This window comes from Loxodonta africana, chromosome 20, assembly GCF_030014295.1.
Source record: "Loxodonta africana isolate mLoxAfr1 chromosome 20, mLoxAfr1.hap2, whole genome shotgun sequence".
Taxonomy (NCBI): Eukaryota; Metazoa; Chordata; class Mammalia; order Proboscidea; family Elephantidae; genus Loxodonta; species Loxodonta africana.
The window spans coordinates 15,646,053-15,667,318 of NC_087361.1; the positions used below are offsets into that span (position 1 = coordinate 15,646,053).

The following is a 21,266-nucleotide window of genomic DNA, read 5'->3' on the forward strand; positions in this document are numbered from 1 at the left end:
CTATTTTCTGCCTCAATTTTGCTGAGCAGCATTTCCAGCTTTCTGTTAATGCTCATAATATAGCAATAATTTACTTTGGAGTTAGTGCAGATTAGTGATATTCCTAATAACAAAGAAGAGAAGTAATGCTATCTTTGGGGAAAATCCTTGAATTAATTGATGTATTCAGGAATTGCACTGTCATGAATTGTGGAAAAAATATCAAACCGTGAAAACATTGAAATCCATAAGACTTTCAATGTAAATACAATATTTTCAATGAAAGATTGATGAATCACCATTATACAAACACTCTATTTCAGAGAGCTTGACAGGAAAAATGACTTGTCTAAGATAAAGATGTTCTTGATTTGAGAATACATACTCTGTATAAATCCATATTGAAATATTAAATCTTGAACAACTCAAAGAAAGTTGAGAATCAAATTCAAATGCACAGTTTACTTGTTATAGATGGTTGGCGTAAGTCATCAATATAGGAGAACTTGAAACGCATGTGAATTTGTAAGACTGAGATGCCTAGAGATTCCATGAATTTGCCAACAATGCTAATCGGAGGCTACCTTTATATGCCGACTTTTATTCGTAGGATTTGTTGGATACGTTGAAAAGTGTAGCTAATTCCACTCTGACACAATTTGCAACCTTAGGAGTAGTCATTCAATTCACCCCTAAGAGACCCTCATAGTTTAGATTTTGAAATATATTTTAGTAGAATCCCTCCTTCATGAACTTATTAGCCATTTATATATTATTTGACTTAAAAATCATCATAGTTTAGTGATTAATATATGATACACAAAGTGGACATTTTCCATTTTCCCAGTATCCTTGACTTTGAAGAAAGTTTATCTAACTAAAATCAATTTGTCAAGGGGGTGATATTTGTTTCAGAATATTATGAGGTTTTCTATACTTCATAATTCTTTTCATGGCATTTATTACTTCTTTATTTCTTAGACTATAAATAAAAGGGTTTAATATAGGAATTACTAGAGTGTAACAAATGGCAACAGGTATATCTTTATCCCCTTCTTTAATGGAACTTGGTCGAATATACATGAAGAGAAGAGAACCATAGAATATTGAGACAGAGAGAAAGTGAGATGCACAAGTAGATAAAGCTTTGCCTCTTCCCTCTTTGGACTTCATTTTGAAAATAGTGAAAAGGATGCAAAGATAAGAGATTAGGACTACAGTAATAGAAAATGTTTGAACTGACCCTGAAAAGATAAGGATCATCAGTTCATTGATATATGGGTCAACACAGGAGAGTCTGTATAATGGAAGAACATCACAAAAAAAGTGATTGATTTGATGAGATCCACAAAAGGTTAACCTTAACAGAAGTACTACTTGAATAATGGAATGCATGTTGCCAGCTATGTAGGCCCCTGTGGTCATTTGAATGCAGAGTTTCTTCGACATCATGGTGTGGTACTGCAGTGGACGACATATTGCCACATAGCGATCATAGGCCATTGCTGCCAGGAGACAGCAGTCTGCAGTTTCAGCAAGGCAGAGAAAATAAAATTGTGCCATGCATTCATAGAGAGAAATCATTCTGTCCTCAGAAAAGAAGTTCTCTAACATCTTGGGGGTAATGGCACAGGAACAGCAGGAATCCATCAGAGCCAGGTTGCCCAGAAAGATGTACATGGGTGTGTGGAGACGGCGCTCCAGGAAAATCAACGCCACCAGCCCAAGATTCCCCACCATGGTGATTAGGTAAATAGCAAAGAATACCACAAACAGAAGAATCTTCAGACCTGGGTGATCTGTAAATCCTATGAGGATAAACGCTTTTGTCAAGGAGTGATTGTCCTTGTTCATCTCTATTTTCCCTGTTGAGACAGAAAATATGGAGTTATAGGATTCTAATTTGTAGTATGTCTAATTTTCTCTTCAAATTTCTGTTGGAGAACAGGGAATAGAGCCACTTCCTCAAGTTTCCCCTGAATGTCTCTGAAATACAGGCATACATACTTCCAAGGAACATTATTGTAGTTTTTAGGTGCTGTCTTGGTGGTTCCCACTCATAGACACCCTATGTACAACAGAATGAAACCGGCGTGATCCTGAGAAATCCTCACAATCATTATTATCCTTGGGCGCATTGCTGCAGACAGTGTGTTAATCCATCTCATTGAGAATCTTCTTTTTTTTTGCTGACCCTCTACCTGTCCTCCAGGGACTGGTACCTCCTCATAACATGTCCACAGAACGTGAGATGAAGCGCCGCCATCTTCACTTCCAAAGAGCATTCCGTCTGTACTTCTGTTTCGCTTTTATAGCAATGTATGGTATATTCAACATTCTTCACCATCAACATAATTTAAAGGCATCAATTCCCCTAAAGTGTCATCTTATATAACCTCAATCCCTGAAGCTCAAAATTCACAAGAATATTTTGATAATTCCAAGGAAATGCTTGCAGTGAAAAGATTTGTGTTTATGAATGTACACAAGGATAGTGAACAAATATAGAGTACCCTAGATATAACCCACTGCTGTTCAGTCAATTCTAACTCATAGCGACCCTATAAGACATAGTCGAACTGCCCCACAGGGTTTCCAAGGAGCCCTGGGGGGATTTGAACTGCTGACCCTTGGATTAGCAGCTGTAACTCTTAACCACTACACCACCAGGCTTTCCTAGATTTAGTATTCTCAAATATTTCTATGTCAGTTTTTGTACAGGCGATTCTTAAAGTGTACATAAAATCCGTTTTCCTGTATATTTATTTTTTTCACTGAGCAAACATTTTTATTATACTGTTTTGGTGAAGTGAATACTTAGAATACCATCCTAATTTAGATGGGTGAAATTTATAATTTAGAAAGTATACCAAGGTCATTAAGTATTAAAGTGTGGACTATTTAAAGAAAATTACATTGGAAAGCTAGGGAAATAAAAATGCATCGATTTCCTTATTAACTGTGTATACCATCTTCATACTTCTACTAACCCATTCTGTTATGATGGAGTGTATTTTCTGAGACCAGTTGTAAATGAAACGTTAATATTTTCCTTCTTTATCTGAATACTCTCCATTTCCAGCCCTAAGGGTCTCCTGTTCTACTATGCTGAGATTTGGTGATTATACGCTAATAATTATGACTGTATTATGAGATTTGATAAACATGCAGCATGTATTCTCTCCAAGTTGTTCTGTAGAGACTTCTACCATTCATCAGAAGCTCCCCAGTGTTTGATTATTCATTTAAAGCTGCATTCTCCTGATCATTTTCCAGATCTACTTAACTGTGTTGGAGTTCAGTGGTCATCACTTCATGAGATTGTCAGATACAATACTCCGCTGCCAGGAAGGCTTCAATATTTGTTGTCTTTAAGATAAATTCAAAATTTTTAGGATGGCATTTAAGTTTCTCTGTAACCTGATCCACCTCCATCCTTATTTCCCACATTCTCCAATAGCTCTTCCAGCTTTCTCACTATGTCCACCCATTGTTCAATTCCCACATCCCTGCCTCCGGTGCACACTCATTTCCATAAACACTGACTCTGCTTATGCCGTTATTTCTTACAAATCATTATACCAAATATAGATATTTGGTACCCTTATTAAATATCTATATCCTTTCAATCATTCATTTAAGGCATAGTTTATATGTAATGGAGCCCTGGTGTTGCAGTTGTTAAGAGCTTGGCTGTTAACCAAAAAGGCTGGCAGTTGAAATCCACCAACCACTCCTTGGAAACCTTATGGGGGCAGTTCTACTCTCCACTAAAGGGTAGCTATGACTTGGAATCGACTTGATAGCACCAGATATTTTCACATATAATGATACTTAAGAAAGTTTAAACTAAAAAACCTAGACCAGACCACAGTGATCTCCATTGTCTGAGCCCTAAAGCATATGTTATATACCCAACATAATCTAGAATCTTTGTGTTTAATTTGCATTGCTTTTTTTATATGTGTATACACATTTGTTTATTAGATATTAAGCATTTGGAGATTAACCATGACATATTTCTGTGAGGGGAGCTGTAAAAAGCTCTGGTAAAAAGGCAGAATTGATTCAATTTTTAGCTCCACCTTGATCACCTGGAATAAATGAACTTGTTTTCAGTATCCCACCAATGATACTTACTAAGTGACCTCTGTGGCCTTGGCAAATTGAAATTATTTGGTTTGAAGAAGAGCCTACAAGAGAAATTACTCAAAACTCTTTATTTGAAAATATTTAGGTGTCTTTCTATTACTTGAATTGACTTATCAAAAATTGTTATAAAAATAGGTGTAGCACAACACTTGCCAATTCAAGATTTTTCAAGTGTACAATTTAGTGATAGTAATTGCATTAATCATGTTGTACAATCTTATCTACTATATTTCTGTTTCCTTGGGAAATTATAAAATTTTCTGAATTTTATCACTATAGCTTATAAATTAATATAAGCTTGATTTATGCCTTAGTTTTCTAAAACCCTTCATCTTAGGATTTTTGAGAGCATATTTTGGTTTGCTTTACAAGGTTATCTCATTATCTAGTGATAGAAGCAGGACATCTCGACTGAGGATGTTAATCATGTAAATCCTATGGTCTAAAATGATTTATTTTTCCATTATATTAAAATTAAATTTTAGAAAAAAAATCAAAAGGAAGACACTGGTTACACTTTTATTTGTTTCTTTATATAAAATTATTAAACATAAACCATCTAATTATTCAGGTAAATTAGAAATAACTTTAAATTCACATAGCTGTAACAATGGGCTCAAACATAGCCATGATTGTGAGGATGGCACAGGACCAGGCAATATTTTGTTCTGTTGTACATGGGGTTGTTATAACTCCGAACTGACTCAACAACACCTAACAACAACACACTTAAATTATTAAATAGAATTACTGTGTGATCTTACCTGTATGTTTTGAAATTCTACCTTATAATTAGAAAAAGTCAAGATGAATTGCAGTATTCTGGCTCATCCTAACTCCTCACAGTCTTCAAGTTAGAGAAAAGCCAGAAAGATAACTGAGTTGAAATATACAAAGAATATAACACATTTTGAGAAAAAAGTATTTTCAAATGTCAGTATTAAAAGTAAAAATAAATTAGAATATTTCTCTTACCTGGATTTCTCTGAGAAGGGCTTGTAAAACTTTATTACATGCCTTGTGAAGTTAGGACAAATAGAATTTCAGAATATAAGTCCTGTTCTCTAAAACATGTGGGATTAAAAAAGGAAAATCTTGGGGATCACTAATAGGTTAATGAATATAATTACAGTGTTAAATTTGTTTTGCATCTAATCCTAAAGGGATTTTCTGGAATTGACATCTGTGTTTTTCTGTGAGGAGATCCAGTCCACAAACTTAGAAACCACTCAGCATTAATTAAAGATGCTCCGTAAGACACTGTGATTAAAGCAAATGACCCTCCCTGAAGTCTGCGATAATGATCTCTCTGACTCTCATGTAACTGACTTAATTTTTAAATCCTGTTCTCCATTCTGTACCTAAAATGTAAAATGGGCAGAAAAAAGTCTCAGACTGGTTTGACCACTTACTAGAGGAAGTAGGTTTAATACGGCTTATGAAAAATCATTAGGATTTGGTAAAGGAAAGATGGAAAGGTTTGGTGAGTTCAGCCAAGGTCCCTGACTTTTTCATTCTGTGAATTGAATCTATCACCATGTTCTTCAAGCCCTCATTGAAAAAACTTTGCTATTGCTATGGTCTTAATTATCTAGTGCTGCTATAACAGAAATACCATGATTGGATGGCTTTAAAAACTGAAATTTATATTCTCACATTATTTTCTCAAATTCAGAGTTCCAGCTTTAGGGGATGGCTTTCTCTCTCTGTCGGCTCTGGAGGAAGGTCCTCGTCTCTTTTAGCTTCTGCTCCTGGGTGGTCTTTATGTGGCTTAGCATCTCTCTTCCCAATCTCTGTTTCTCTTGTTTGCTTGTTTAATCTCATTTATATCTCAAAAGAGATTGACTCAAGATATACCCTACACTCATTCTGCCTCATTATCGTAACAAAGACAACACATGCCCAAATGGAATTATAACCTCAGACAAAGATATTAGGATTTACAACACATATTTTGAGGGACACAATTTAATCCATAACATTGAACCCTTTGGCTGTCAGAAATTCATGTCCTTGCCACATGCTGAACACACGCACCCCATCGTATCATCCCAGAAATCTTAAATCAACTCCAACTCCAAAATCTCGTCTTCTGAAGCAGTTAAATCTAATATGGATGACACTTTAGGAATATTCCATCTTGTGGAAAAACTTCTCTTCATCTGTGAACCTGTGAAATCTAGACTACAAATTATCTGTTTTCCAGAGTACAGTGGTGGAACAGGTACTAGGAAGAGATTGATTACAAAAGGGAGCCATTGGAGGGAAAGAAGGGATAAGGAACTCCAAACAAGTCCAAAATCCAGCAGAAAAATTTACATTACCTCTCAAGACTTGAAAATAATCCTTTCTTCCCTGAGACCATCTGAATAATCAGCCTACCCTCCAGGTGCTGGGTGTTGGCCATGTTTTCTGAGTTCTGGGGAAAGTCTCCTTGGCCCTGGACTTCAGCCCCACCTTCTGGGCCCACTGGTATGGCAACTCTGCTCCCTTGGCTCTGGATGGCCCTGTTCCCTTAGTCCATCTGACCTTACCACCTCAGTCCTAGCAGACCTCATTCTCTGTCTCTTGAACATAGCAGCCTGTCCCCTCAGCTTTGGGTGGTGACTACATTCTTCTGGCACAACTTAACAGCAGTGGCCACATTCTGTAACTGAACTAGTGAAGATCTGACTCTGAAACCGAAGAGGCTCTGGCCCCACCTTTTCATATCTAGGAGACTATGGCCCCACCTGTTGAAACTGAGAAGGCCCTGCTTCCCACGCTCTTCCCATACTTCTGTTTATCTCCAAGATGTTTTCCAAGATGTTCTAGGCATGATCCTTTTCTTTTCCTGAAGGACAACAGATGTAACTTCTCTGGCCTGTTTCCTGCCTGTAGAATTACAAGGAGAAAGCTTTCATTCCTTTCATCCTGTCCCTGTCTCCTTCAATGTAAGCCGCTAGGTTTTCTTCTGTGGAAGTTGGTCAGATCCATTAATCACAGGCTTACTCTGCTTAACAAAAGATTGAGTTACCAAGTGGGTGGTGAGTGTTTTAGGGTATACAACCTTACGTTCCACAACAGAATTTTCCAAATCTTTAAGTTCTGGTTACATTTTGCACAACTCATTTTTAAATCCATCTCGTTCCTTTCACATTTTACTATAAACAGCAAGAAGAAACCACACAGCCCCTTTAAGATCTTGCTTATAAATCTCCTCAGCCAGATATCCAAGTTTATCACAAGTTCTACCTTTAACCAATCATTTGAATATAATTGAGACAAGTTCTTTGCCACAGCATCAAAAGCATTGCCCTTCCTCCATTGCCCAATCATATTTTCATCATTTTGTTTTAAAGCCTCACCAAAAACACTTTTAGCATCTATATTTCTAACAATATTCTATTGCAGGCACCATATGTATTCTCTAAGACGATAGAGACTTTCTCTATAGCTCTCCTCACTTCTTTTTGAACCTTCATCAAAATTGCCTTTGATGTCCAAAATTCTACCAACAATCTCTTCAAGGCAATCTAGGCTTTTACTATTAGGCACTTTAAAACTCTTCCATGGCTACAATCGATGAATTCCCTGACAGGGAACACAACAGAGAATTCCTGAAGGAGCAGGAGAGCAGTGGGATGCAGACCTCAAATTCTTGTAAAAAGTCCAGATTTAATCGTCTGACTGAGACTAGAAGAACCCTGGAGGTCATGGTCCCCAGACCTTCTGTTGGCCCAAGACAGGAACCATTTCCAAAGTGAACTCCTCTGGCAGGGTTTGGACTGGACTATAAGATAGAAAATGATGCTGGTGAGGAGTAAGCTTTTTGGATTGAGTAGACACATGAGACTATGTGGGCAGCTCCTGTCTTGGGGGGGAGATTAGAAGGCAGAGAGGGATAGAAGCTGGCTAAATGGATACGGAAATACAGGGTGGAGAGCAGGAAAGTGCTGTCTCATTAGGGGGAGAGCAGCTAGGAGTATATAGCAAGGTATATGTAAATTTTTGTATGAGAGACTGACTTCATTTGTAAACTTTCACTTAAGGTACAATTCAAAAAAAAAAAAAACTGTTCCAGCCCCTGTCCATTACCCAATTCGAAAAACATTTGCACATTTCCAATATCTGTTAGAGCAGGACCTCATTCTTCTGGTACCAAATTTTGTCTCAGTTGTCTAGTGCTGCTATAACAGAAATTCCACAGGTGGACGGCTTTGAAAAACAGAAACTTATTTTCTCACAGTTTAGAAGGCTAGTAGTCTAAATTCAGGGTGCCGTCTCTAGGGGAAGGCTTTCTCTTTCTGTAAGCTCTGGAGGAAGATTCTTGCATCATTTAGGTTCTGCTGTTGGGTGTTTATCAGGTGGCTTGGCATCTGTCTTCTCCCATCTGTGCTTTTCTTGCTTGCTTGTTTAATTTCATTTATGTCTCAAAAGAGACTGACTCAAGACACACCCTACACTCATCCTGCCTAATTAACATAACAAAGACAACCCATTCCCAAATGGGGTTCTAATCACAGGCATAGAGGTTAGGATATACCACACATATTTTTGGAGCACAATTCAATCCATAACAACTATTCAGTCCCGATGAATTACTGAACTTGTCTTCCTATCTTTTCTGTTTACCCTAAAAAATAAGCTTCCCTTTATCTTCATCACCTTTTTTTTTCTTTATACCACAAATCACTCTTCAACATATCATATTTTAATTAGTTGGTACCTATGTAATTCATCACCCCTACTCTACCAGCACCATTAGCATATTGATTTAAGAAGGGAGGAGCTTTCTCTGCTTTGTTCATTTATGCATTCTCAAGACCTTGATAGTGTCTGGCACTTTGGTGTACTCAATAATATTTGTTGAATAAATGATAAAAATGATACTCTCTGTGAAAACAACATGGAGGTAGTGTCCGACCTCCTCTAACTTCTCAAGGAGTAAAGAGAATCAAAATCAAGGCTGATTCCCATGAGTTGGAGGTCAGACATCTCTCCTCTCTTCACCGTCTTAATCAATTCTGACACAACTGTCCCTTGCACAAAATTCTGTTCTTTCTGCTGGGTTTGATAATTCATTGCAATGGCCACACAGACCTCACAGACGATACTCACGATTCAGGGACTTATTAGGGAAGTAACAGTTACAATTCAGACTCAGGAACACTTTGTGGTATTTACCCTATCACAATATCCTACCCAATCCCTTGGGTGGGAATTACAAGACCATGGCACTAAAGGCCACACAAAAGTGATCCATCCCACTACATACCCATGCTTAAGAATTTTTGATGGTCCCTGATTAGTTTTCAAACAAAACTCTGTTCTGTGTTTCACGTACTCTGTACTCTGCCTCTTTCTTACCTGTCCCCTTACTTTCCTTCTCTCAGCTCAGGGCACTAGGCCATGCACATCGCTTCACTCTTCCTCTGTATACTCAGTTCAGCCTTGACTCAATGAACTTGCTCATAATGTTCCCTCTTCTAAAACACTTTCTTCTCCCTCTTTCCACTCCAATTCTTCTCATCCTTGAGTTCAACCTGATCTTCTCCGTGAGGACTTTCTCAGGTCCTTTATAACAAATTGAGCTTCCCTCTTTCTGACTTACATGGTACTTACTTGACTTCATAACAAATTTGACACTTAATTAAATGCAACTTATATATCCTCATAATAAAAAAAAAATTTTTTTTATATATCCTTATAATTTATGTCTTGATTAAATATCCTTAAGTCAGAGGACATGTTATACATCTTCTAAGTTCTCCACAGAAAACTGACCTAGAGACTCACTACAAACTTACTTGTTAAAATTTGAGTTTTCTTCAACCTTTATTAAATACTTATACAGGGCATTGGATAAGGCAATAAGCATGAGGTGGTACAAGACGTGAACTATGTGGGGATGAAATATTTGTAAGTGTTAGAAGTAGCTCCTGAGAATAAGGTCATAATCTAACAGGGGCAAAAGACACTTACACTGCTAACCAGAGTATAAGTCAAGCTGTGATAAGCATTATAAAAGAAGTGTAAACTTATAATGTGGGAATATAGCAATGGAAGTGAATAGTGGCCTGAAGGAAGAAAGATTTCTAAATGTTTAAGTGTCATTTCAGATGAACCTTGCAGGATAAGTAGAATTTTATCTTTAATCACAGGCTTTTTGTTTTTTTTTTTGGCATCGTGGGTTTTGGAACCAAGCCAACTTGGGTTTGAATTCCAGTGCTTTTACCTGTAAAGTGTCTGACCCTGGGTAAATTTCTTTCTTTTTTTTTTTGTTATTGTCTTTTAGATGAAGGTTTACACAGCTAATTAGTTTCTTATTAAACAATTGATACACATATTGTTTTGTGATATTCATTAACAATTCCCTGACATGTCAGCACTCTCCCCTTCTCAGTCTTGGGTTCCCCCGTTAACAGTTTTTCTGTCCCCTCCTGCCTTCTCATCCTTGCCTCTACTGCCATGTCAGTTTAGGTTCATTTTGTTTTATAAGCCTGTCTAATCTTTGAGGATAAGTGGGATTTTAATAGACAGACCTTATGTGGAAGGTCAGTAGCCTCCGAGAACCATATGATTAAAAGCCGAAAGCTTGAAAGAACAAAGTTTAATCAGAGAATGGATAGTAAAAAAAGGTGGCTGAATCTTAGGCACCCATGTCATATGGGGGCCCTTCTAAAAGACACTAGGTAGAGTAGGGTGTTAGATTGGGAATTGTTCTATCTGGTTCCCTCCCATTTACTATTTTTCTATCCCCACTATTTCACTGAAACTTCTCTCTCACTGAAGTCACAACCAAATTCAAAATTCCAAATCTAAAGAACATTTCCTAATTATATTCCTCACCAAGCTCTAGTGTTTTGTACTATTGAAAATCTCTCACTTCTAGCTTCTGTGATAACACTCATTTCTCCTATATTCCAACTGTTCTCTCTCAGTATTTTATGCTAGGTAATGTTTCTCTCTTTGCCCTTCATGATGCTTGTGTTTCTTTCAATGCTACATTTGGTCTCCCATTTTTATTCTAGAGTTTTCCCGAGATTATGTCATGTACTTCTCACTTGTCAACTATCATCCATCTGTTAGTGGCTTCACAACAGAAGGGATTCCCAAATTTGTTAGCGGTCCATTCATATCAGTAAAGTCATTTGTAGTATATTCATTTTACCTATATATTACATAGTTGTGCCACTATACTAAAGTACTATGCATATTATAAAACATAAAAATTAAAAAGAATGAGATTAAGTCAAGGAAATGGTAATAAAAATAATTGTTATTTTATATGTGTTAATGATAAAAGCATTGTTTTTTCCCCACTAATACTATTATTAAAATAATAGAAATAATTGTTGTGGTAATTTAAAAATGTGAAAAAGTATATGCATTACTATTTTTGAAATCTTAGGTTGGCACTGTGATCCAGTAATTCAAGGTCTTGCTTAAAATTATTTCCTAACTTTTCTTAATATCAGGCACAGTTGAAAAAGGTGCCAAACACAGATATATTAGTCCAAATAGGAGAAGAATCCATTATTGAGGTGATTTCAGAAGAGGAAAGTGTTCTATGCATTCAAGCTATGATGCAAGCTGTCCTCAGCTTAGTGTCATTTGATCCAGCATACCTATGGAATTAGAGATATCTGACGTCAGAGGAAGCCTGCAGTTTATGGAACATTTATAGGAAGCCACAAAAGAAGAATCACAACTTAGAGTCCTATGGTTTTGGAAAAAGGACTTGATATTTGCAGTAGAAAATTATAAATTATTCAAGAATAACTCCCTTTTATGCTATGAGCCTTGGTAAAGACAGAGCTCCTGACCCTGGGATACTGAATGACCATGAGACCAGAACTCCAATTTATGAGCTGGAGTATGTCAGCCTATCCAAGTAAAAGGTCAGACAGGCACAGGAACAATCCATTATAAGATGAAAGTGGTGGATCCAGGATCAGGCATGAGCAGGGCCAGGGCACACAGGAAGATGCACAAGCAGGCGGCTGAGACTCCATGTCATCCATCACCGTTGCACTGACTTCTCTCCCTCAGCTCACACTTCTGGACTCATGGAGTTTCAGTTATGACCAGCTGACAGACAATATAAAATGCCAAGATTGGTTCTTGAATAATCAGTTTGGTATGTTGGTACAAACAAAAATGTATTGCTGCTGACCTATAGCTCCCCTCCAGGAGTGGTTTTCAAAGGTGTCAGTAAGGGAATTCTCACTTTGTGCAGTGGACTAATCTATTTCCATTTTATAGAAAGAGAAATGATTCAAGGTAAGAATATACAAATTTAGGGTAGAAGTAAATGGTTTGGATGTTGCACAGTGGTTTGTAAGGAGAAAGATGAAAATATTAAGAACTGATAGATCTGTAGAAGAATCATACAAATGGACCTATTGCAGCAGATATGAGGTGTGGAAAAATTTATATCGTATGCTACTTTTTACCAGAGAGCATCTGTCATGGAAGAGAGGGTAAACGACCAAGTATGCAGAATGGCTCAGCCAGTTGAGATCTTCCTGCTTTGTTCATCTTCCACTCCATTGCTGGAAAAAAAGGCATATGAACAAAGAAGGTGGCTATGGTGGCTGGAATGGAGGCTATGCATATGAACATGGGCTCCTACTTTTCAAGCTAATCTAGCTACTGTCACTCCCAAATATGAAACTTGCCAGAGACAGAGACCTCAAGGAGATCAATCAGTCACTTGTTGTCAAGTTGGCTACTGCATATCCCTTCCACCTTAAAAACAGCTGAAATTCACCTTGACTGGAATTGACACATAAGGCAGGTATGGAATAACTTTTCCAATCTGGAAGGCCTCAGGTAGAACAACTACCTGAGGGCTGATAGAGTGATGCAATACATTGACTTGGACCCAGAAATCTACTTTACAGTAAAGGAATGGCATTGGGCAATTAGTGACCTTTGGCTTCTATCACATTTCATATCATCCAGAAACTACTGGCTTAATAAATTGATGGAATGGCCTTTTGAAAGTACAACTAAGGTATCATCTTGGAGTGGGTATCTTGTAATGTAAGGGTTTCATTTTCTAAGAAGCAGTATACATCATAAATAAGAGACAATTATCTGGTGCCATGTCCTAAGTTGGATATTTGTTTGGACCATATGAAATGAATCCAGGAACTCCCATAAGTAAGCCACTTGCAGAAATTGCATTTTTTTCAGCAAAAGCCTGAATTGTATGAAATTAGGGGTCCTGGGTCTCAGAGGAGAAATGCTTTTACTAGGAAACACAGTGAGAATTCCATTGTACTTAAAGCTACAGCTGCCACTCAGTCACTTTGGATTCCTTGGGCCCAGACACAAGAAGACAAGGGAAGGAGTTACAAGACTTGCAGTAATAATTGACCCTGATCATGAGGAAGAAGCAGCACTGCTGTTATTCAGCGGGGGTGTTAAGAATATGTGTGCCATTCAGGTGATCCATAGGTATGCCTTATTACTCCCTTATTATCCATGTTTGGCAATAAAGTAACAATTGTGGGATCCATGGCCTGAAGAATGTATGGTTACCAGGAACTCAGAAATCTAGGGATCAGACCTCTGTGTCACCCACCATTTTAGCCACCTAAACTAGTAGAGGTATTAGCTAAAGAGCAGGGGACCCTAGAGGAGGGGAATAATATTAATTCCGGCCTTGAGAATAGCTATAGCAGTAGAAGCTATAGGCTGTCCCACTAACTTTCATCATTTAAAATTCTCCAGGAAAAGAAAAGAACCAGAATCCTGGAGAAGCTGTTCCCAGAACTTATTATATGAAACAAGTGACTCTAAACAGTCTAAGAGGTAGACTGTAGTGGACCTGTGGTTCACAGCCTAAGATCCCACCTTCATTCCTCAGCTATGAGAGTGCTGGTAGTTGACAGTTCCCATCTGAGGCCCTATCCAGGAATTGGCCTTGGCTGAAAATTGTCTCATCCATTTCACACCTTTTCCTTTGGGCAGCCCACATCCAATAATCACTTCATAGGAAGTAAATATTCTAGAACTTTTGCTTTAAGTTATGGAAACTGGGAAGGAAAATGTCAGTGCCTCACTTCCCAATGGAATTGGTTGAGGTCTTTGTTGTAGCTACATTGAAGTTAAATTTAACCATCTGCCCAATCTTACTTCCTTCACTCCCTCAATAAGTATTGAGCCTTAGAGAATTCCCCCAACAAACTTCTTGTATGAAAATCTCCATCTCAGAGTCTGTTTCCTGGGGAACTCAACTTAGACAAGGTGCTATAGAAACAGGAAGATCACAAGGTTAGAGAACACAACTGACCCCATCCTGCAAAGAAGAATCATCTATTTAAAAAATGTCAAATCCTGTACCAACAGAGGAGGGTGATCTAAAACAAATAACTTAATAATCTACAGAATACCCTCACCTCTACCTAAATACAATCATCTATCATTGCTGATCCAGAAAAAAACAAGGCAATTAAATATAAACGGAATATTGACAGGCAGCATCCATACTGAACTAATAGAAGAAAAAACAAAAATTGAGAACCTAATATTTCAATTGATGAAAAATCTTTCCAGAAATACAACTGTGGACAGAGCAAAAACTGTAACACAACATCTCAACCTAAACTCATTATCTTTAAGCAAGCATTTTCAGATAAAGCAAAAGAGCTTTTCTATAAAATTCCAAAATAAGAATGAGATGGACAAAAATACACATAAAATTAGAATTGACTAACATAGAAAAGAAATTAGATAAAAAGACAAGATCATTTTTATAATTAAGGCTAAATTACAAGGTTCCCAAGAGAGTAGAGATTCTACACTAAAAGTAAGGGCCATTAAAGAGGGGAATGAAAATAGCCAATAGAAAGAAAATAAAAGACAGGAGCAAAAAGAATCTGAGAAGACATGATAGGTATGAAAGATTAAGCAAAAGTGATACACCACATATAAAATTTGAGTCCCTAGAGAAGCAAAGAAAACAATGCAGCAGAAATAAGTATTTAAAATTATAATTCAAGAAATTTTCAGGAATAGCAGAAGACTTTAATCTATAAATTAAAACAGCCCACCACGTACTTGTGGTAACTGATCCAGAGAAGCCAATTCCAAGAAATAGCCAAGGAAAATATTAAAATTTAACATAAAAAAAAAAAATGTCTGTACCTCCATGTAGAAGCATGACTTCACCTTCAAGGACAGAAAATCAGGTTTGCATCTGATTTCTCAACAGCAATGTACAAAGCAAGACAGATATGGATCAATATTTTCCATAAACTTAAGGGGAAAAATGTGAGCCAAGAATTTGATCTCTAAGAGATACGTTCCAAGTAATACGTGAAGAAAGAATTAGGCAAATAGAAAATTGCTATTAGAACACTACAGTAGGCTAGATCCACCTTAAGGATGAACAGGATATTTGCACAGCCTCTAAATATCAATCAAATGTTTATTAATTACTGTGTGTGTTTTAAGAAAGATATGAAAATAAAAATGAAATGAAAATAAAAATGTTTAATATAGGGTCACTATAGGGTCAATGTAGCCCTGGTGGACAGTGGTTAAGAGCTCACCTGCTAACCAAAAGGCTACCAGTTCAAATCCACTAGCTGTTCCTTAGAAAACCTATGGGACAGTTCTACTCTGTCCCATATGGTCATTATGAGTTGGAATCGACTTAATGGCAATGAGTTTTGATTTATATGGTCACTATGAGTTGGAATCAACTCAACAGCAATGGGTTTTTTTGTTTGTTTGTTTGTTTTTGGCTTATGTGTTTATTTGGAAACCCTGCTGGCGTAGTGGTTAAGCATTATAGCTGCTAACCAAAGGGTCAGCAGTTCAAATCTGCCAGGCGCTCCTTGGAAACTCTATGGGGCAGTTCTACGCTGTCCTGTAGGGTCGCTATGAGTTGGAATCGACTCGACGGCACTGGGTTTGGGTTTTTTTTTTTTTAATGTGTTTATTTATGTCTATTCTTTTTTTTCATTTATACAGAAGAAATAGATGACATATAAACAAGAAACCAGTGAAAATTTTTTTTTATTAAATTAAACTGTGATTATAAGTCATAATCACTTATCAGCCTCTTTGGAAAAATGTCTAATTTCAGTTCTGAGGTAGTAAGTGCAGATTAGTATTGACATTTTGTACCAGAGAACAAGAAATCTATTAGAGCCTCCTGGCAATTAACTTAATGTTTTTTAGTTTCTATCAACCAAGGGTTGGACAATGTTGGCATCAAAACATATAATAATTATAATGAATTTGAACTGATAAAATATGTTAAAATCCTTAAGTTCATAATACCAAAACCAAACCCAGTGCTATTTTATACAGGAATTTAATATGAAAAATATGATTTGTGTCATTGATCCATTGATTTTTTTTGTTTATTTGTTTTATTCTCTCTCTTTTCAAGGTTGTAATCTTTTTTTAAAATTCTACTTTAAATGAAGTTTTAGAGAACAACTAGCTTCTCATTAAACAATTAGTACCCACATTGTTTTTTGACATTGGTTGCCAACCCTGCAACATGTCAACACTCTCCTTCCCAACCTATTACCAGCTTTTTCACCCCCTCCTGCCTTCTCATCCTTGCTCCTAGGCTTGTGTGCCCATTTAGTCTCGTTTTGTTTTATGGCCCTGTCTAATCTTTGGCTGAAGGGTGAGCCTCAGGAGGGACTCCATTACTGAGCTAAAACGGTGTTCAGGGGCATACTCTTGGGGTTTCTCCAGTCTCTGTCAGACCAGTAAGTCTGGTCTTTTTTTTTTGTATGTGTGTCCGAGTTAGAATTTTCCTGTACATTTTTCTCTAACTCTGTCTGGGACCCTCTATCATAATCCCTGTCAGAGAAGTTGATGGTGACAGCCGAACACCATCTAGTTGTGCTGGGCTCAGTCTGGTGAGGGCTGTAGTACTTGTGGTCCATAAGTCATTAGGACAAATCTTTCCTCTGTATCTTTAGTTTTCTTCATTCTCTCTTCTGGCTTTGGTCAGGCACACCTTCGTCTTCAAGGAGACATCTTTGCTTTTCAACACTTTAAAGAGATCTTTTGCAGCAGATTTACCCAATGCAATGCGTCTTTTGTTTTCTTGACTGCTGCTTTGATTGTGGATCCAAGTAAAATGAAATCCTTGACAACTTCAATCTTTTCTCCATTTATCATGATGTTGCTCATTGGTCCAATTGCGAGGATTTTTGTTTCCTTTATGTTGAGGTGCAGTCCATACTGAAAGTTGTGGTCTTTGATCTTCATTATTAACTGCGTCAAGTCCTCTGCACTTTCAGCAAGCAAGGTTGTGTCATCTGCATAACACAGGTCGTTAATGAGTCTTCTTCCAATCCTGATGCCCCAATCTTCTTCACATACTCCAGCTTCTCATAGTATTTGCTCAGCATACAGATTGAATAGGTATGGTGAAAGAATACAACCCTGACGCACACCTTTCCTGGCTTTAAACCAATCAGTATCCCGTTGTTCTGTCCGAACAACTGCCTCTTGATCTATGTAAAGTTTCCTCATGAGCACAGTTAAGTGTTGTGGAATTCCCTTTTCTTCACAATCTTATCCATAATTTGTTATGATCCACACAGTCCAATTGCTTTGCATAGTCAATAAAGCACAGGTAAACATCTTTCTGGTATTCTCTGCTTTCAGCCAGGATCCATCTGACATCAGCAACGATACCCCTGGTTCCATGTCCTCTTCTGAAACCGGCCTGAATTTTTGGCAGTTCCCTGTCAATATACTGCTGCAGCCGTTTTTGAATGATCTTCAGCAAAATTTTGCTTGTGTGTGATATTATTGATATTGTTCTATAATTTCCACATTCAGTTGGATCACCTTTCTTGGGAATAGGCATAAATATGGATCTCTTCCAGTCAGTTGGCCAGGAAGCTGTCTTCCATATTTCTTGGCATAGATGAGTGAGTACCTCCAGTGCTGCATCTGTTTGTTGAAACATCTCAATTGATATTCCATCAATCCCTTGAGCCTCGTTTTTCACCAGTGCCTTCAGAGCAGCTTGGACTTCTTCCTTCAATACCATCAGTTCCTGATCATATGCCACCTCTTGAAATGGTTGAACATCTACTAATTCTTTTTGGTATAATGACTCTGTGTATTCCTTCCACCTTCTTTTGATGCTTTCTGCGTTGTTTAATATTTTCCCCATAGAATCCTTCCCTATTGCAACTCGAGGCTTGAATTTTTTCTTCGGTTCTTTCAGCTTGAGAAATGCCGAGTGCATTCTTGCCTTTTGGTTTTCCATCTCCAGCTTTTTGCACATGTCATTATAATACTTTACTTCTTGAGACTCTCTTTGAAATCTTCTGTTCAGTTCTTTTACTTCATCAATTCTTCCTTTTGTTTAACCTCTTCGACATTTGAGAGCAAGCTTCAGAGTCTCTTCTGACATCCATCTTGGTTTTTTCTTTCTTTCCTGTCTTTTCAGTGACCTCTTGCTTTCTTCATGGATGGCGGCCTTGATGTCTTTCCACAACTCGTCTGGTCTTCGGTCATTAGTGTTCCATGCGTCAAATCTGTTCTTCAAATGGTCTCTAAATTCAGATGGGATATACTCAAGGTCTTATTTTGGCTCTCATGGACTTGCTTTGATTTTCTTCAGTTTCAGCTTGAACTTGCATATGAGCAATTGAGGATCTGACAGTCACTCCCTGACCTTGTTCTGACTGATGACATTGAGCTTTTCCATAGTCTCTTTCCACAGATGTAGTCAATTTATGTGTGTTCCAGCTGGTGTGGTCCATGTGTATAGTCTCTGTTTGTGCTGGTGAAAGAAGGTATTTGCAATGAAGTCTTTTGTCTTGCAAAATTCTATCATTCGATCTCCGGCATTGTTTCTATCACCAGGGCCCTGTTTTCAACTATTGATCCTTCTTCTTTGTTTCCAACTTTCGCATTAAAATCACCAGTAATTATCAATGCACCTTGATTGCATGTACTATCAATTTCAGACTGTAACAGCTGATAAAAACCCTCTATTTCTTCATCTTTGGCCCTAGTGATTGTTGTGTAAATTAGAATAATAGTTGTATTAACTGGTCTTCCTTGTAGGTGTATGGATATTATCCTATCACTGACAGCATTGTACTTCAGGACAGATCTTGGAAAGTTCTTTTTGACAATGAATGCAACACCATTCCTCTTCAAGTTGTCATTCCCAGCACAGTAGGCTATGTGATTTCCTGATTCAGAATGGCCAATACCAGTCCATTTCAGCTCACCAATGCCTAGGATATTGATGTTTTTGTGTTCCATTTCATTTTTGAAGATTTCCAGTTTTCCTAGATTCATACTTAGTACATTCCATGTTCTGATCATTAAGGGATGTTTCCAGCTGTTTCTTCTCAATTTGAGTCATGCCACATCAGCAGATGAAGGTCCCAAAAGCTTTATTCCATCCACGTTATTAAGAAAGGCTCTACTTTTGTGGCATATTTCTCTTTTTATTTCAGAGAGGAGGCAGCTTTGAGGAGGTAGCTCTTCTCCAGTCATCTTTTGAGTGCCTTCCAACTTGCGGAGTTCATCTTCCAGCACTATATCAGACAATGTTCTGCTGGTATTCATAAGGTTTTCACTGGCTAATACTTTTCAGCTGCAGACTGCCGAGTCCTCCCTAGTCTGTCTTAGTCTGGAAGCTCAGCTGAAACCTGTCCTCCATGGGTGAGTCTGCTGGTATCTGAATACCGGTGGCATAGCTTCCAGCATCAGAGCAACACATATACTTCTAGGGAACATTATTTCCCCTAAAGAGTCTTCTTAGATGACCTCAAGTGCTGAAAATCAAGGTCCACAAGAATATTTTGGTAATTTCAGGGAGATGTTTGCAGGGATAAGTTTGTGTTTATGAATTTATACAAAGACTGAACAAATATAGGGTAACCCATATTTAGTGTTCTAAAATAAAACAATGTGAGGACTTCTGGCCAACATGGTGCCACAGTCAGAAGCACCATGCCGTCCCTCCACAGCAAAAACCCAAAAAACTAAGTAAAACACAGACAAACATCATTCCTGGAACCTGATGTGCCAAATGAAGAGTTAGAGAACTCAGCCAAGCACTGAATGGAATAAGAAACTGACAGGGGATTGAGATCGAGGAGAGATACGTACTGAGGGCACCATCAGCTAACGCAGCACGGGTCCACAATCTTGAACTCCAGTCGGGGGTCGGCTAACACGGAGCATGGGAAAGCAGCTTCCTTGAACTCCCAGCAGAAGACAGAGCACCTACTAACCAGCGATACACACTCCCCCCCACCACCCCATTCTCTCTCCGCTGCTCTACCTCCAAGCTTCCTGGCTGTTTGTGGTGGCTCAGCTGGCCAGAAAGTGCAGTACCAGTGATGCTTGGATTCGCCCCACCCACATCGGATATGAGTGGACAGGGAGCATAGGAAAGCAGCTTCACAAAGTTCCCAGCAGGAGCCAAAGCACCCAGTAAGGAGTGATATACACTTTCCTAAACCCCCTTCCTTCTCTGACCCTTTCAGTCTCCTCTGCTTCCTGCCCGCCATGGTCACTTGGCCAGGAGGCAAATGCTTTGGCCTCAGGCTGCTTGGATTGGCCCTGCCCACACTGGCCAGGGTCCTGAGCTGGTATTACTTCTTTCTATCTCCTTTGGTTTCTTCTGTGTCTCCAATCCACCTCCCTCTCCCTTCTCTGGAACACTTGGCTCTGTGTGCCATCTTTGTCTCTTCTTGAAAGGCTGTGAAGCTATGCTGGACTGGGGAACCACTCCACTCACCCCCGACACCACGCTGGTGGGATACCTGGGGATTTTTTTCCCTCTTGTTTTGCTTTGTTATCTTTTATTTGTTTTCTTTTTCTTTTTGCAGCATTGGAGCCCCTTCTGGCTGGGCCGTACTGCATGGCTTAGGAGCCGCTCCCCCAATCTGCACAGCCACATAGGTGAGATCCCTGAGGGCATTTCTTTTCTTTCCTTCTTTCTTTTCTCTCTCTCTTTTCCCTTTTTGTCTGTCTTCATTTCTCAGCTCTCATCCCTCTACATTTATTTTCTCTTCCTGACTACTGAATACCTGGTGGCATGTGACATCTATACCCCCTCTAGCCAGGCTACACTGTGCAGCCTGGGAGCCACTTCCCTGGACTTACCAACCCCACCAGTGGGACTC

At 38.4% G+C, this 21,266-nt stretch overlaps 1 protein-coding gene across 1 annotated transcript; it reads right to left on the bottom strand.

Annotated features, from left to right (window-relative positions):
- Positions 1-870: 870 nt before the first annotated feature.
- LOC135228323 (olfactory receptor 5K3-like) lies at positions 871-1,833 on the bottom strand. The gene has a single exon (XM_064273477.1). The coding sequence runs from the start codon at positions 1,831-1,833 to the stop codon at positions 871-873; it is 963 nt and encodes a 320-aa protein (XP_064129547.1).
- Positions 1,834-21,266: the final 19,433 nt, after the last annotated feature.